The sequence below is a fragment of the Oryctolagus cuniculus genome, chromosome 5, assembly GCF_964237555.1.
Source record: "Oryctolagus cuniculus chromosome 5, mOryCun1.1, whole genome shotgun sequence".
Taxonomy (NCBI): domain Eukaryota; kingdom Metazoa; phylum Chordata; class Mammalia; order Lagomorpha; family Leporidae; genus Oryctolagus; species Oryctolagus cuniculus.
This window is the reverse complement of record NC_091436.1, coordinates 125,361,548-125,378,078: the sequence shown is the minus strand read 5'-3', so window position 1 is coordinate 125,378,078 and position 16,531 is coordinate 125,361,548. Positions and strand designations below refer to the sequence as shown.

The window sequence follows — 16,531 nt, the reverse complement described above, 5'->3', positions numbered from 1 at the left end:
TTTTCGATATTCTATATCTGCATTTTTGACCAAAAAATGCATTTTTCCCAAAAAGATGAACACAGAGCAGGTAAGTGACAGTTAGCAGATGTGAGTAGCATGGCATAATCATTAACTCAGACTCACAATGACTCGGTCACAAGAAGAAAGTCGTTCATGCTTCTCATTTCTGTTTTTATTAATTCTTTACAAAGGCTATTTCAGGGAGTGTAAAAATCAGGAAAAAAAGTAAAAGTACACAAAACTACAGAATGAAAGACAAAACTTCCTTTATTGAAATTCATTTTTAATCAAGAAACTTTACAATTATGTCTGCTACATTTTGATTTGTTCTCAAAACTTACAGTTCCTTATTTCCTAGACACAGTACAGATGCCACAGGGAGAGCTGAGCTGCTATGGCAAGACTTGACCCCCACGTGCTTCCAGTCTAGGTATGGGAGCTTGAGGGAGGAAGCTCTCAGTCTGCCCCTCCCTGAAAGCAATCCAATTCCCAAGGCTCTGTTTCTAAATGGGTTGGGCAGTGGGGAGCTGGTGGGCCTGGGACTGGAGGAACAGGAAAAGGAGGGAACAGAACACAGAGGGAGAGGTTCTAGGTGAGGAAAACCATGCCTGATAGGAGGATGGCTGGAGGCTGGGAGATAGCATGCAAATGACACATGTGTGGCAGGGAGGAGGTGGTGGGAACAGGCAGTTGATTGGGTCCATTAGCTCTTCCATAAGTATAAGTTTCTAAAAGGAACAGGCTCTAAGTTCAGGTAAATTTTTTTCCCCAATGACTGCTGGGAAGTAAAGTTGGGAGGGTAGAAGGAGGGGAAGACTGACTGCCCTTTAAATTTAGTTTCCTTTGTTCCAAATCAGGGTCTTGAAATGCATCAAATAAAGCACAGACTAAACAAGTGGGGTGAGGGAGGACACTGCTTTCAAGATATGTGAGCGAGGGCAGCAAACCCCTTCCAAATTAAAATTTCAAAACTGTATGATCTGCATTCTTGTCCACCTACACACCATCCCAAACATCCTGCCATTAATTAGCTCACCAGCCCATCTAGTAAACAAGACACAGGCTTGAGGGGGCTGGAGAAGTGCAGGAGTCAGCCGGTGGACAGTCACAGCAAACCAGCCCACTCCCTAGGATACCAAGAAGGCAAACTTGTATTTTATTTTGTCCAAGGAAGGGAAAAGAAATACCCTTAGTATAACACTGCCTTTCCTGTTGTTGCAGGCACGGCCACAGTCACATCAGCAGGCTAGAAAAGCCATCCCACTCCTGCGGTAGGCACTCTGTCAAAGAAAAAGAAATCTGCAATGAATTATCACAGCCAAAGGAAAGGAGGCAAAAAGCAAGAAGAGCTTTCTTCCTGTTTGGTAGACTCTGCTGGCTACAGTCGAACGGGGTGCTTAATCTGAATAGTTCTGGTGGCAAAGCTATGGCAACCATTCTGTCTGTTAAGAAGTCAGTGTGGTTAACAAGTGGTTGGTGAGTCTATATTTGGGAAGCAGGAGATATGCAAAATAAGACATCCATTTTGTTAATTGATTGGGCTTGGTTAGGCCAAAGAGCTGTTTGTTGGATCCGCTTGTCTTTTACAAACATGTGTTCTCCATTCGACATGCTCAAGAATCATTTCTAACTAAGTATCTTAATAGTCTATAAATTACTGACTCATTATAGTCTTCCCAGGCCTAATTTATAGTCTGAGTGAAAAGGTATGGGAACAGACACCAACAGAGGCCCTTCCTCCCCCTAAAATCTGATCTCAAAGGAGTTCTGTACATTAGAGACAGAACACTCACAGTTTACCTGATTTTACATACATTTGTGTACATGTGGATATGCATGGGGGGAAATATTCCCATAAAAGAAACTGGGAAGACAGATATTAACTGCAATAATACAGTATATTACAATAAGGAAAGCAAAATTGCTGGCTTTTCATCCCAAGAGATGTATTCTGTACTGCAGCATTGGAAGACCTGGACCACACAGAGCTTCTGTGACGTCCTGAATATTATTTTGAGGACAAAGTAGAGCAGAACTAAAATTCAGGCCTCAGTTATAAAATTCTCCCTTTACTGGCATATTTTTCATCATTGAAACTAGTAACAGTCACAATCAGAATTAATGACCTTCAATTAGATGGAATTTTTTATAATCTATTTTCAGAAAAAAATGGAGAAGAATGATAAAATCTTGTATCAGGGATTTTTCCCCCTGAAGCTAGTAACTCTGGGGCTGTTCTGGAGTCTCCACTTTCAGCTCAAGAAATTTACTGTCCACAGCCAGATTACAGGAAATACAGAATGACCTTTTCTAATCAAGATAATACTACAGAGGGACTGAAGAGTCGCCATCTCTACAAGGGATTGCACTACACTTGCAATTACGCAAAACCCAAAAAGTGAACCCAGCCTTTTGAGAAAGACGTGCAGTGACACAGTCTTCTGGATCCCCTTCTGCTCATCATAAACTCAACCAGCGTGTGGCCCTTCTCTGAAAGACCCTGCTGACAGGGCTCACTAGGCCAGGCTGCGCAGCCTGGTCGAGATTTTACCCGTAGGTCCTGCTGCTACGCCGTCCGCTCTGGATGGGAGTAGCACGGGTGGGCTAACAGTGGCACATTCTTGCTCCTGTGAGCTCACTCCTCATGGTGCTGGAGTGCAGCAAACGTTCCCCTAGGCCCAGAGAATTCCAGCTCTCTCGCCTCCTCTCCCGGCCTGGAGAACGGCATTACATGACTTCCTCAAAGAGCCACAGATGCCCCGAGGGAACGGCTGGGGTGTCTTTCCACAACCACGGGCAGGGGCGCCTCAGACTGCACAGCCCCCACCGCCTCCACCGCCTCCGACCACCCCCAAGAGGCTTATGCCAAAGGAACACTCCGAGCTTGTCGACCCTGATGTTTTCGGTTTTACAGCCACGTGACGCTCTTTAATGTAACACCATGTCCAAAGCACAGCGATGGTTTTACAAGAAGACAAACTGGCCCCAGGAGGACAGCTGGGTGTCTCCCGCAGGTAACCGGTGGAAGTGAGTGGTGCCTGCGTTTACCTGGGAAGTCACCAGGCTTAACCTTCCCAGGGTGCACAATCTGCTTCTCTAGGGTATTGAAAAGGTCACTTTGGAAACATCAACTCACCTTCACAGATTATTATTACTGTTTTTTTTTTTTTTGCAAACAACTGAAAGACGACAGGCTTATTTAAATAACATGGATTCTCAAGTAGCCAAGTCTAATGAGGAAACCAAAGTTGAGAGCTGACCTAGATTTCTGTAATGAGTTCTTCCTATTCTAATTCTAAAATAAAGAAGGAACAAACAATCATGTGTAATTAGTGAAGCGCAATTTCAGCAAACCAATCCCCCAGGGTCCTCCACCCTGACTCACTGCTCTCCCCTTTGATGTACAAAGGATGTGCCTTCCCTGCGTAGGGCCATGGTGGGAACCTCCCGCATTTGGCAGCCCTTCCCGAGTAAGCAGCGTTCCCGGAAGACGGATGAGGACAGCTCATCTTTGTGTCAACTGTGAAATCTCTCTATTTGTGTTGAGAATGCTGCAGCTAAATTTAAACATGGATTGGTGTGAGGGCCTTCCACGGCCACATTCTCAGGAAACACTGTGTATCCCACTTCCTCTCTCTGTCCGATCCCATGAAGGATTCCCAGTTCTGCATCTTCAGACGTGGCTGGTTAGTAAGACCCAGACTTGAACTACAAACGACCAGCATTCCACTCACTAGCAAGAGTTTCGAATAAATCAGTAACGCAATCAGACCTCCCCCAGCCGCTGGCCCCGCCATGCCATGTCCCACTGGAGCTTTTTTCTGATGTCTGATGATGGCCTCGTCAACGTCAACCGTGAGCGTTGCTTCTTTGAATCTGCTGGAAAGTTTACATATTTTAACATCTCTCAAGGTTAACATCAATAATGATACTTAGTTTTTTTTAAGGGACAATTGTAGTTTCTAGGTTTTTGATTTTGGCTTTCAATTGAGGATCAAAGTAACTTCCAATTTTTTTTTTTTTTTTTTTGAAAGGCAGAGTGGATAGTGAGAGAGAGACAGAGAGAAAGGTCTTCCTTTTTGCCGTTGGTTCACCCTCCAGTGGCCGCCGCGGCCGGCGTGCTGCGACTGGCACATTGCGATGATCTGAAGCCAGGAGCCAGGTGCTTCCCCTGGTCTCCCATGGGATGCAGGGCCCAAAGACTTGGGCCATCCTCCACTGCCTTCCCGGGCCACAGCAGAGAGCTGGCCTGGAAGAGGGGCAACCAGGACAGAATCCAGTGCCCCGACCAGGACTAGAACCCGGTGTGCCGGTGCCGCAAGGCGGAGGATTAGCCTATTGAGCCACGGCGCCGGCCTGGTGATTTTTTTAAAAAAGGATTTATTTTTATTTATTTGAAAGTTGGTTAGGCCAGCGCCACAGCTTAATAGGCTAATCCTTCGCCTGCGGCGCCAGCACACGGGGTTCTAGTCCCGGTCGGGGCACCGGATTCAGTCCCGGTTGCCCCTCTTCCAGGCCAGCTCTCTGCTGTGGCCCGGGAAGGCAGTGGAGGATGGCCCAAGTGCTTGGGCCCTGCACCCCATGGGAGACCAGGAGAAGCACCTGGCTCCTGCCATTGGATCAGCGCGGTGCGCCAGCTGCAGGAAGGCAAAAGGAAGATCTTTCTGTCTCTCTCACTGTCCACTCTGCCTGTCAAAAAAAAAAAAAAAAAAAAAAAAAAGAAAAGAAAAGAAAAGAAAGAAAGAAGAAAGTTGATGTAACAGGGGCAGGGGGAAGAGAACAAAATCTTTGATCTACTGGTTCACTCCCCAAATGGCCACAATGGCTGTGGCTGGGCCAGGCTGAAGCCAGGAGCCAGGAACTCCATTGGGTTCTCCCATGTGGATGGCAGGGATCCAAGGACTTGAGCCATTATCTGCTGTATCCCCGATGCCTCAGCAGGAAGCTGCCTGGAAGCAGAGGTGGGAGTTGATCCCAAGCACTATGATATGGGATGCAGGCCTCCCAAGCAGGAGCTTAACCCACTGTGCCGCTCGCCTGCCTTGAAAGAATATTTTTCTGTTTTGGTTATCTGTATATGGACAAGCTAGAGAAAACATTCAAATCCCCAAGTGACTACTTCTGTTTTTCAATAGGTCATCATCAACTGGCATATTTTAAAGAATATAAACTAACATTAAAAAGCCAAAGGTTAATATTACCTCATGCAAAAGAAGATAAATATGCTGCAAAACTTATTCTGTAGTCCCAACTTAAATACGTCTGTGTGTGTGTTACTTGTGCCCTTTGGCCTAATGAAGCAGTAACTGTAGATACCCCCTTCAGACTTATATTTCATCTCATTACTTCGTTCTGTATTGTTTTTTGCTTCTTCAAATTTAAATACAGTAGCATAAGAATTTCCTCGCAGCAGGTCCCAGAAGATTCTCTTACAAATCCTTCATTCCTCAAAGGCCTTCTAAAGAGGATTTTGGTTCTACTGTCTGAATTCCTATAAATTGGCTTAATTTGATTTTAGCACATCTTTACTGAGATCTTGCCTGTGTCAGCGCTGGTGCGGGGTGTTGCACAGGACAGCCAGAGGTCTGGCGGTCCCTGGTGTTCCCGAGTTTCCAATCTAACGCTGACGTCTGAACTACAGCGAGGAAGATGGACCGAGAGGTCGCTCCCGAGGCGGGAGGACACAGGCAGCCTTTGTCTGCTTTTTTGCTTTTAGTCACAATATTTAATTTCAAATAATGTTTGGAAGAGGCATGAGATTTACGTATTTCTCAAAATAGGGAGTGGCAAAGATTAAAAAATGCTGAGTTCGTGGTTTTATGGTTTATGAAGGCCCTTCATGTCCATATCTAATTGGAGCCTTACCACAACCAGCAAGCCAGGTCTCATATTCTACTTTTTAAAGTGACATGACTCCTTGGTGGGAGATGCAGGATTTAAAACCCAGCGCCTGTGTTCTTTTCATTATACCACATTGTCTTAAACAAAACAAAACAAATAACCCTCCTTGAAATTGTGGCACAATTTATTCCGCCCAGATTACTACAGAAACATATTTTCCTAGTCTTAACAAACTCCTTTCTCACTAAACATCGTATAAAGGGCAAATTAAAATTTTACTTTGAATTTAAACTAGATGAGCCTGGTACGATACTCCAGGGCTGAGATGAACCTTAGGTCAAAATTCCTCTTCCATTTGGAGGCATCCTCTATGACTGCTTATTTCCCAAACCGCCCTGCAGCAGAGGGTCGAGTGTAGAGCACCGTGTGTCAGGATCACCTGGGAAGCAGCTGCGGCTCTGGACCTGCCCAGTGCGCTGGTCTGAGTGCACTTGGCCTTCGGCATCTTTAGAAGCAGCCCAGCAATTCGGATGCCTGAACCACGGAGAATGCGCGAGTACTGCATTCGTGGGACCTCACGATGGACTCGTCAAGAAATGGAAAGCTTCCAGAGAGCGTCAGATGACGCAGCAAGCAATCATGCTTGACGGAAATCCTAACGTTGGCATCAGTGAAGCCGATGTGGAAGAGACAGAAACTGAGGGTTTGAGACCACGGCTTTTATGCAAGCGGCAGCTGGGCTGGCTCTCACATGCCTCACTTCAGGCCTGGAGGCCAGGCATGGTTTCCTCCTTCCCAGGTGCTGAGATGCTGCTGCTGATGTACACAGCCACAACATGCTAACACCATCACGAGCAAGGAACCTGGAACTCAGGCTGCTACCCGAACCGGACAAACCTTCCGCCAACATGCAGAATCAAGGAACAATGGAAGTTTGAAATTGGAATGTGTCTCCGTGGACTCCTCTTGCCCAATTCTATTTTTTTTTTTAAGATTTATTTATTTGAAAGTCAGAGTTACTGGTGGGAGGGGGGTCATAAGTGGTGAGGGGAGAGAGAGAAAGAGACAGAGAGAGAAAGAGAGAGAGAGAGAGAATGCTCCATCCCCTGGTTCACTCTTCAAATAGCTGCTATGGCCAGGGCTGGGCCAGGCTGAAGCCAGGAGCCAGGAGCTTCTTCTGGGTCTCCTACATGGGTGCAGGGGCCCAAGCACTTGGCCATCCTCTGCTGTTTACCCAGGTACATTAGCAGGGCATTGGATCGGAAGTGCAACAGCCGGGACTTGAACTGGAGCCCATATGGGATGCAGGCACTACAGGCAGAGGCTTTACCCGCTATGCCACAGGGCCTGCCCCTTGCCCAATTCTTAACTGAACAGATGGAAACATGAATAACCAGAGATAGTGACCCATCCACAGTCACAAGAGAACCCAGGACTCTGGGCTCAGGCTAGGGCTCTTTATGGATGGTTCTGATTCTGCCCAACGCTGTGAGCTTAGCATCTCTGGCCATAATAGGGGAAACAGATGCAGAGAAAGAAACTGTTTTTCCAGATTCAGAGCCCTTGGGAGCAGGACAGCTAAGTAGTTAGAAGAGGCCAGGCCATCAGCAGCTTCTATTTCTACTGCTGGCTCTGCTGTATGATCAGTTCTCCCTTGGAGAATCACTGAATTTCCCTGAGTGCCCCAAATAATATTCTTGATGAATGGACAAAATATCAAAGTAATTCAGATAAACCTGGCTGAAAGGTTCTGAGACAAACGTATGCATCTTTTAGGACCTTTCTGTTGAAGTCTTGTTAAAGCTATGCTCGGTGCCTACTTAGGATTGAGTCAATACTGTGGCCTTCTGGATCTGTTCCCAATTGGTCAGTTTGGGTTAAACTTAGCCATAAAAGGGACAATAAAAAGATCTGGAGCGTACATTCACTCCCTCCAAAAGTACCATTAGCTCCCCAGTAACCGAGTGTGGGGCAGACTCTGGGTTCTGCATGCTTTGTGGGCCACAGGAGCTGTCCTGGATCATGAGAGCCTGGGGGTTTCCCAAATGCTCTTCTCCACTCCACAGGGATGAAGAAGGCGAACAGGGCAAGGATTCCACACTCACCAGCTGGGCCTGGCTGGGAGGAAAAGGAAGGGAGGGAGTGGAGTGAAGCAAAGCAACAGCCCGTTTCACAGCCCCTGTCACATGTCTGGGTTATGGGAATCCTCAGCTGAGCTTTGTAGGGATGGGTATGTTCCCGAACCTCATGTATAAACTCTGTCTCACAAGTCAACTGAATTAGTCCCCTTCTCTGTCCTCTCCGTTCCCAAGCTGTCTAGTAACATTCAGTTGTGCTTATAACTTTTTCTCCTCCCTCTGTTATGACTGCAACCTGGAGACTAAGACCATACCCAACTCAGGCTGTCCACTGCCCTCATCTGCCCCAACTCAGCCCTGCCCTCCGTGGGTGACTGGATTCAGAATCTGCCCCCTCTTGACCCCCATATTTGCCTAGAGAGGTGGCTGCACTCTGACAGACATACTGTTTTGCTTTAATACTAGAAATCTTTGAAGCCCTGGAACTTCATATCAAAGCTGTGCAATAGCTTCTTAAAAGATAAAACCACGCCCCCTTTCTTTGTGGCCCTTGTGTCTGCGGGTGGGCAAGAGATTTAATTATAATGAAAAAACTGAATGGTGGTCTGAGACTCTTAAAATCAAAGTGGGAATCATGGCTGAATTTCATTAGCAAACATAAATACAAATAGGCACATCTTGTTTGCACCATCGCCATGTGACTTTTCCCCTTTCGATAATTTTCATTCTAAATCTGATATTTCAGAGAATCAAAATTGAACCATATGATGTATAGTGCTGTAACAACACGCGAAACTCTTCCTTAAACATTCTTTCTGTATGCTTCCTCATGTTATAAATACCCTGTGAGGGGAGGGCAGTTTGTCACACAGCAGAGTCCTGATTTAAGAACAGTGGAGGGAGCCCTGCCCTTTAAATAAGAGGTCTTCTCTGGCTGGCAGAATGGGCAGAAAAGACATAGCATTAACTCTCATTCTATTCCAAGTTACCCTAAGCCTATAAATCTTAAGGAACTTGGCATTTTATGCATGCTTTTCTCTCTGGGTCAGATTCTTCTTAGTTTGTTAAAGAATACTAATGTTGGGCTTTTATAGTCCTGGGTTCTTACCAAGCTGTCTCTGAATACAAAAATCCCTAAATTAAATTTAGTTACTATAAATTACCATTTCTAATTGCCCAAGTCATTTCAAATTATATGAGAGCTGTTTTTTTTTTTTTAGCTATTGTTGTTGTTGTTGAGCAAAATAACTAAATGGCTGATACAAACACTGCATTTAGAGAGAAGGTTTTTTTTTTAATAAATGTTATCTTATGAGACTAAAAGGGTATCACTTCCATGTATAAATTATTCTTTCCATGATGCTGTATGAACTTAAATAAATGTATGGTTAATAACAATTTAATGCCAATAATATCAAACTTTTCTCTAGCTAATTTATGTTATAAACAATGAAAACACAGATGTCTGAAATTATTCCAAGCTGCAAACACATTATGTAAGTATATGAGTGAAAAATACTGAAATGGCAGGAGTTAGTAATGCAAACTACAATTTCTGGGAGGTTCGGCTCTAGCAACAGTTAGTTCTCATTTCTCTTGATTGACCTATACCCTCCAGCAGGCAGGGCACTTCATGTTTTATTTATCTCTGTATGTCCAGGGCTTAGCCCAATGCTTAGCATATAGTTAGGGCATTTAATAAATGACCACTTAATGAATACATTAATTTGTCTAGCAGGGATCTTAGTTTCCCCTGGACAGTAATGAGAAATGCTAACACATGTTTGCCATGATAGCAGGGTCTGGGGGTAGTCTCAGTTTCTAAAACCTGGGCTTAGCCCACACCTTTAACATTTCACAAGATGACCAGCAGCCATAATTGTCAAGAAAACTAGTGTCCTTGATACCCCAACCACTGGCAGTGGCGCAAAGCAAATAGTCTGATACTAGGTCTCAGTTCCCATTGGGAGCCTCTCTGGGCTTCTCCTTATAGGTGAACTTTCTAGAGTGAAGACTCATCCATCAATCAACCCAATCACCTTTCACCTCGCCTGCCAGAAGAGTATCCAAGTCATTGAAAACAACACTGCCAAACTATCTCGTTGTGTAAACTTTTTAGGTTCAAATACTCTGCTTTGAAAAACTGCAAACAACAGTTAATTTATAGCTTATGAAAAGTAAGTGTATAGTAAATAATATACAACATGTATTTTTATGGTCATGTTGCTCAGTTGCGTTTTCAAGGTCTCAGACAATTATGACACAGGTTAAAAAGAAAAAGAAAACATTGCCTCAACGGTCTTTACCCAAAAAACACTATCTGAGGAATATGAACATGAACATCAATAGCTGTTTTGTCAATGGTCAACATCAATTTGACTGGATGACAAATAAATTGTAATGAAGGTTCCTAAGGATTCTTTGAAGATACTGAGTACAAAGATTGTGACAAAGAACAATCAGGAGATAGTCATTAACGAAATCAATCACATTTGGTAGTCCCCTGAGAAGGTGTATTTCTGTATGAAACTACTGTCATTCAGTCACTCACTCATTCAACAAACACCTAATGCAAGATGCAGAGCATACAGCGGGCTCAGAGGTGTGGTTCCTGCCCTCTATGGTGAACGTCTGATGGAAGACATACATTAAATGTGAGATGACACAAGTGATGGGAGTCACAAAATGAGAATAAAGTATAACGGGATCCATGGAACAGAGCAGCAGAAGTCTCGGAGAGTGGGAAGACCTGAGCTGGATATGTAAAGAGAATGGGTAGGAGGCAGAAAGGTGCTCCAGATGAGACCCAGAGGAGCAAAAACATGACTTTTCTTGTTCTCAAATGGTAATCCATAGGCTAGTCAATAAAGATTAAATCCTAGACACCAACTCAGAGTACCAAGTGTTCATCAAAATCCAGGTAGAAAATACTCATGTTACATAAGCATTCAACCAGTTCCTTTGGATTACTGCTGTAGCCTGATAAACACTTTAAATTAAATTGGAATACTCTCTCTTGGCCTTTTATTTCTGAACTGAATTGTTGTGGTCTTGCAATGGGAGGGCATGGCTCTTCCAAACCTTGGTGTCTGTCCCTAGGGTTAGCTGTTCTTCAGGCACTGTGAGCGTGTTCTTTCACTGTGTACACACTGTGCACTTGTAACACGGTTGTGTTAATGGGATGTGCCATGGACATTTACAATCTGCCTTGGTTCTTTTGAAAAATTACCTCTAAAATATCTAAAGTGTAATCTCTACTGTGAAAGATAAATTTGAACAGAGCTATCATGGTAAATGATAAGTTCTTCGAGGTATGGATCATCCCAAGTCAGATAGATTATTTATGTGGTTAGTGACAATGTTCATTGTATTGGTTATGGGTCTAATCATTTAAAAGGTGGACTTCTGGGATGACAGTAACTAGGGTCCTGCACTGGCCCAGATCCCCTCCTGGAGACACTATTACTGTTGGCCATGTCAACTGCTTACTGGTCACACTGTCTCTCAAGAACAGGGAGAAGGTTTAGGTTTAGCAGTTTAAAAAAAGTTCTTAGTTTTACTTTTAACAGAAGTTGTTGAACAGTTAAAAATACTTTGTCTTATCAGTGAACAGCCAAATTAACAAAATAGATCTTTATAAGGTCTATGTCTAGAGAATTAAGATGTCAATTTGAGATTCTGTTGCAAACTGGTTGGCAAAAATTGAGATCAGGGCAGGCATCTGCCATAGTGGTTAAGACACCAGCTGAGATTTCTGCACTCCATAGCAGAGTGCTTGGGTTCAACTCCTGGCTACGCTTTCAACTCCAGCTTCCTACTAATGTACGTCCCGGGAGGCAGCTGGTGATGGCTCAAGTACTTGGATTCCATTCACCCACATAGGAGATCCAGGCTCCCAGCTTTGGTCTGGCCTAACTCTGGCTGTTGTGAGCATTTGGGAAGTGACTCAACAGATGAAAGATCCTCTCTCTCTCCCTCTCTCTTTCTCTCTTTCAAATAAATGAAAATAAAGTTGAAGATTTAATGAGAAGCCATTATTTTTAAAAAATTGAGATGGGTGTCATCCTTATGAAATAATGTGTCTTTAATTTTTCAGTAAACCTTACCATGGCATTTTGAGGATGAATGAATTTTACCTTTATGTGTTCCATTCATGTAGCACTCAACTGAAAGGTAAGTAGGCAACCTATAAAACACAGTCTTGGGATATACGATATCTATACTGAATTAACTCGACAAATCATTTTAGCTAGGTTTTAGGAGTGGGAAAGAAAAATGATTTGGCGAATAGACCTTTCTCTGCTTCTCTAGTCCATTCGGTAGCAGCAGCGACTGGGTGGGCTGCTCTTCCCACACACGCTCAGGACATGCTGGCCTTGGGCGCACAACCAGCCTCTTGCACCCCAGAACCCAGGCAGGGGAGAGGAGGCGAGCTCACACACAAGCAGCTACTGGGAGAAAAGATGGGAGGCAAAAACCTAAAGAAATATAGTATTTCAATCAAAGTCTGAAATTTGTAAAAGTGGTTTTGGTCTCCATATAGTAAAAATATTTATCCAAGAAACTCCTACTCGGGTGTGAACATCCTACTTCTAGTGGGATTTTGTTTGGCACAGGACTGTGAAAGAGTGGAAGCTAATACAGAACATGTCTATAAACAAATTTATTTAGTTAGTACAGACTGACACATTCACTAGAGGGTTTCAGCAATTACATGTGTAAAACTATTTCCTATAGTGGTTTCCTTTTGTGATTTTGCTAATTTATTCAATCTAGGCATTTTCATGCATTGACTGTTATAAGCCATTTAGCTACCCAGGCTGAAATGAACATATGGAGACTCTATGCCTTGTTTACAATTCTTCATATAAAATTAATTAATTATATGGTGATATTAAAGAGTCCAACTTTTAATGAAAGAAAGTCAAGTAAGGTTGTAATACCTTAAAACATGGTATTGCAATCTAACTTTGGAGAAGAGAGATTTGGGAGTTTGACCATGATAATAAACATGAAAGTATTTGGTAAAATGCAAAGCCTGTGTAAGTGCTAGGTGTTTCTATTTGTATTCAGTATATGTATTTTTAATTTAATTATGACAATATGTAATCAAATCATATGCTTGGAGAATTTCAACTTTTAACAAATATATGTTCATTAAATGTATAATCTCAACTCTGGAAACACTTCGACTATAATTCTATAACATATATTTCTCTTTGCAAATGTTAATATTGCTAAGTATGTTAATTAATAACTTTTACCATTTAAATGCTCTTTTGCCCAATATTACAGCTCCCATAATGCCATACACTTATATGTTCAGTAAATACTTGGTGAGTAAGTAACAATATTCAACTTTAGGTCATCCTCATTTAAAGAAAATCAATATATGAACACTTTTATTTGCAAAATAATTTCTTATTTTGCAAATTGATAACTGTTAATTCTCAAATATGTGTAGTGTCATATTTAAATGTCTTTGACTAATAAAATATAGAGTTTTCCTTAAAGAAATGTACAACTGCTGTCAGGCAAGAGAGGGCAGGTCTTCATAGAGCACACTGATGTAGAAAGGGCCCTCCTTCAGAAGACAGCTGTCAATCACTGGCCTTTCACAGAGCACGGATGGGCCAACCAGGCAGGGTAGGGCAGGGTCCTGACAGTTATGAGCAAAGGCAACTTGGGAGAGCTGATGCTGAGTGACAGGTTTCTCACATGTCCAGGCTGCAGAACAAGACGACTGGGCCAACCGACAGCTCTCTGTGCTGGGAGCAGGAAGGCAGGATGAGAGGACAATGAGCAACCTCCCTGCCTGCCCTCCGCGTCACCCACAGTCAGTCTTGCTCATACAGGGAAGTCCAATCTCTTTACAAGCAGTTGGAGGGAAGGTGTTCCAATATTGCACTGTTCTAGAGTTAGGTTGTAATTAATGTTTCCAAAATGTTGAAAACCAAGGCAGGTGTTTGGTGTAGCAGTTACATGGTAATTGGGATGCCTACATCCCCTATCCAAATGTGTGTGTTCGAGTTCAGGCTCTGCTCCAATTCGGCTTCTGCTAATGTACACCCTGGAAAGTCAGTAGGTGATGGCTCAAGTAGTTGGACCCCTGACACCCATAGGGGACACCTAGATTGAGTTCTGGGTTCCTGGCTTTATTTGACCTGACCCAGCTCTGGCTGTTATGGACATTTGGAGAATAAACAAGTGGATGGAAGATTTCTGTTTATCTTTCTGTATCTGTCTCTCTCTGCCTTTCAGATAAATTAAAAAAATAAACATGTCAGAAATACTGATTAATAATGAATAAATAATGCCAAATTTGTGTACCTAGCATGTTAATGAGTCATGTTGAATTTCCCTTTCTTTGGTAGTTTGTTTTACTACAATGACATTAACCAGTCTAGTTCTATGGGTCTTACACTAGGGCTAATTTTATTTATAATATTATGACATATTGGCAGATAATCATTTGATATTATTGATTTCTAATATGATATTATTGATTTACAATATTATGCTATATATTACTTAAAAATTATGATATGGTAATTAAATGTTAAAAGTTTGTGCCCTCCCAAAAGGTATGTTAAAGTCCTAGCCTCCAATACCAGTGAATTTGACCTTACCAGACACCAGGGTCTTTATGAATATAATTGGATTAAGCTGAGGCCGTTAGAGTGGGCCCTAATCTAGAATGGCCTGCACTTTGGAGAGGAGAAGCACCGGGAAAACAGCACATGAAGATGGAGGGGAGGCCAGAGGGATTCATGTACCCGCCAAGCAACACCAGGAACCAGCCGTCATCACCGAAAGCTAGCAGAGGCCCAGAGCAGGTTCTTCCTCGGCTCTCAGAAGGAACCAGACCTGCTGACACCTTGATTTCAGACTTCTGCTCTGCAGAACTGTGAGACAATACATTTCTGTTGTTTTAAGCCACTTGATTTGTGGTGTTTTGTTAAAACAGTTCTAGGCAACTAATACAGATGGTAACCCACTTACTGACACTATTTTTTTGGTATAGATTTGTGTGGTATTAGAAGAAGTCTGGCTTCTTCCATGCCTCCAGTTTTAACTCAGAAAGTCTGGAAACTAAGGCCACTGCTAAAATCCTCAAAAACCTACATCAGCTTAGGAAGGAGAAATGGCTGCTTCTGCAATGTTGAGATCACTAATTTTCTGCGATAACAGCATCAAAGTGAGATCAAGTCAGCTTCCACTCAGCCAGGAATTTTCCCTAACTTTCTTTCTGACTTACACACAATCACTCGACACAAAGACATGCCCCAAAGTCTACTCGTAGAAAGGCTTTCTTGAATGATCAATCTCGAGGGAAAAAATGTTAGATGGGTATCCTCAAGACGTGGCATTTTCATCTCAAACAATGTAAGAAAATATAAGAACAGACAGTAGCAAGTATTAAAGGAAAATGCCTGAGATGCTTTCAAGCTATATAGCAGCCAAGTAGCTTTGCTTTTGGCCTAGTAAACCCTAGGAACAGTAACTCCCATCTTAATGATGTATAAGGGCAATATTTAAAAATGTATTATGCTGGGCCGGCGCTGTGGCTTAATGAATTAAGCCGCTGCCTGCAGTGCTGGCATTCCATATGGGCGCCGGTTAAAGTCCAAGCTGCTCCACTTCTGATTCAGCTCTCTGCTATGGCCTGGGAAAGCAGTAGTAGATGGCCCAAGTCCTTGGGCCCCTGCACCCACGTGGGAGACCCAGAAGAAACTCCTGGCTTCGGATCTGCGCAGCTCCAGCTGCTGCAGCCAACTGAGAAGTGAACCAGCAGGTGGAAGACCTCTCTCTCTCTCTCTCTGCCTCTCCATCTCTCTCTGTGTAACTCTGACTTTCAACTAAATAAGTAAATAAATCTTTAAAAAATTTTTGTGTTAGGAAATATAACAAAATTTTAGGGATTTCATCACTTGGGAATAGTTCACTCTTGGTAGCCACCGGCTGGGAATTTATGTAATAATTAAAAGTTTTCGATGATGTGTTTAATGAATTTTACTGATTACAACAGTATCTACGCTGTTGCAGACCAGCAAGACTGACCAGTTATGCCCTCTCTAGACAATGCTTAATGTGCCTTGGGAAAGACTCTTAGGGAATTCAGAGTCACAGGTTTGGAAACATCTTCCTGGTCTACATATGTTTATCATTAGTTCATTCATTAATGCACAAGTATTTATTGAGTGCCTATGACCTGCCATGCACTGTCCATGAATACACCAATTCTTACTTTCTGGCAGGGTGAGACAATTTAGAACTAAATAAATATATGCACACAATGACAATGGCAAGAAGTGCTAGAAGGACAACTGAGGCAGGTGAGGGGACACAAGGAGGTGGTGGGTATTGTCTGCCTGAAGAGGAACCATTAGAAGGCATGAATGAAGTAAGGAACGGAGCCACGCAGACACCGAAGTGCAGATGGCCGTGGGTGCAGAAGTGAAGTCACATTTAGAAGGAAAATCCCAGCAGGACGCTGCAAACCCTGAGACTGGCCTATCTTCCTTCTAACGCCTTCCTGCTTGTATTCTCTGTGAGAGGCAGATGGCAGGCCTGAGGAACTAGGAAAGCAGTCATGGCTTATACTACAC

General features: G+C 43.2%; 1 protein-coding gene across 4 annotated transcripts in view; it reads right to left on the bottom strand.

The window, feature by feature from the left end:
- Positions 1 to 252: 252 nt before the first annotated feature.
- Positions 253 to 16,531, bottom strand: part of SUPT3H (SPT3 homolog, SAGA and STAGA complex component) — a 493,592-nt gene continuing 477,313 nt past the window's right edge. For all 4 annotated transcript variants that reach the window (XM_008262999.4, XM_008262998.4, XM_070074041.1 and 1 more), the window contains one exon: positions 253 to 1,283. In XM_008262999.4, coding sequence (XP_008261221.1) covers positions 1,242 to 1,283 — 42 coding nt within the window. In that variant the 3' untranslated portion in view covers positions 253 to 1,241. The remainder of the gene's footprint in view (positions 1,284 to 16,531) is intronic.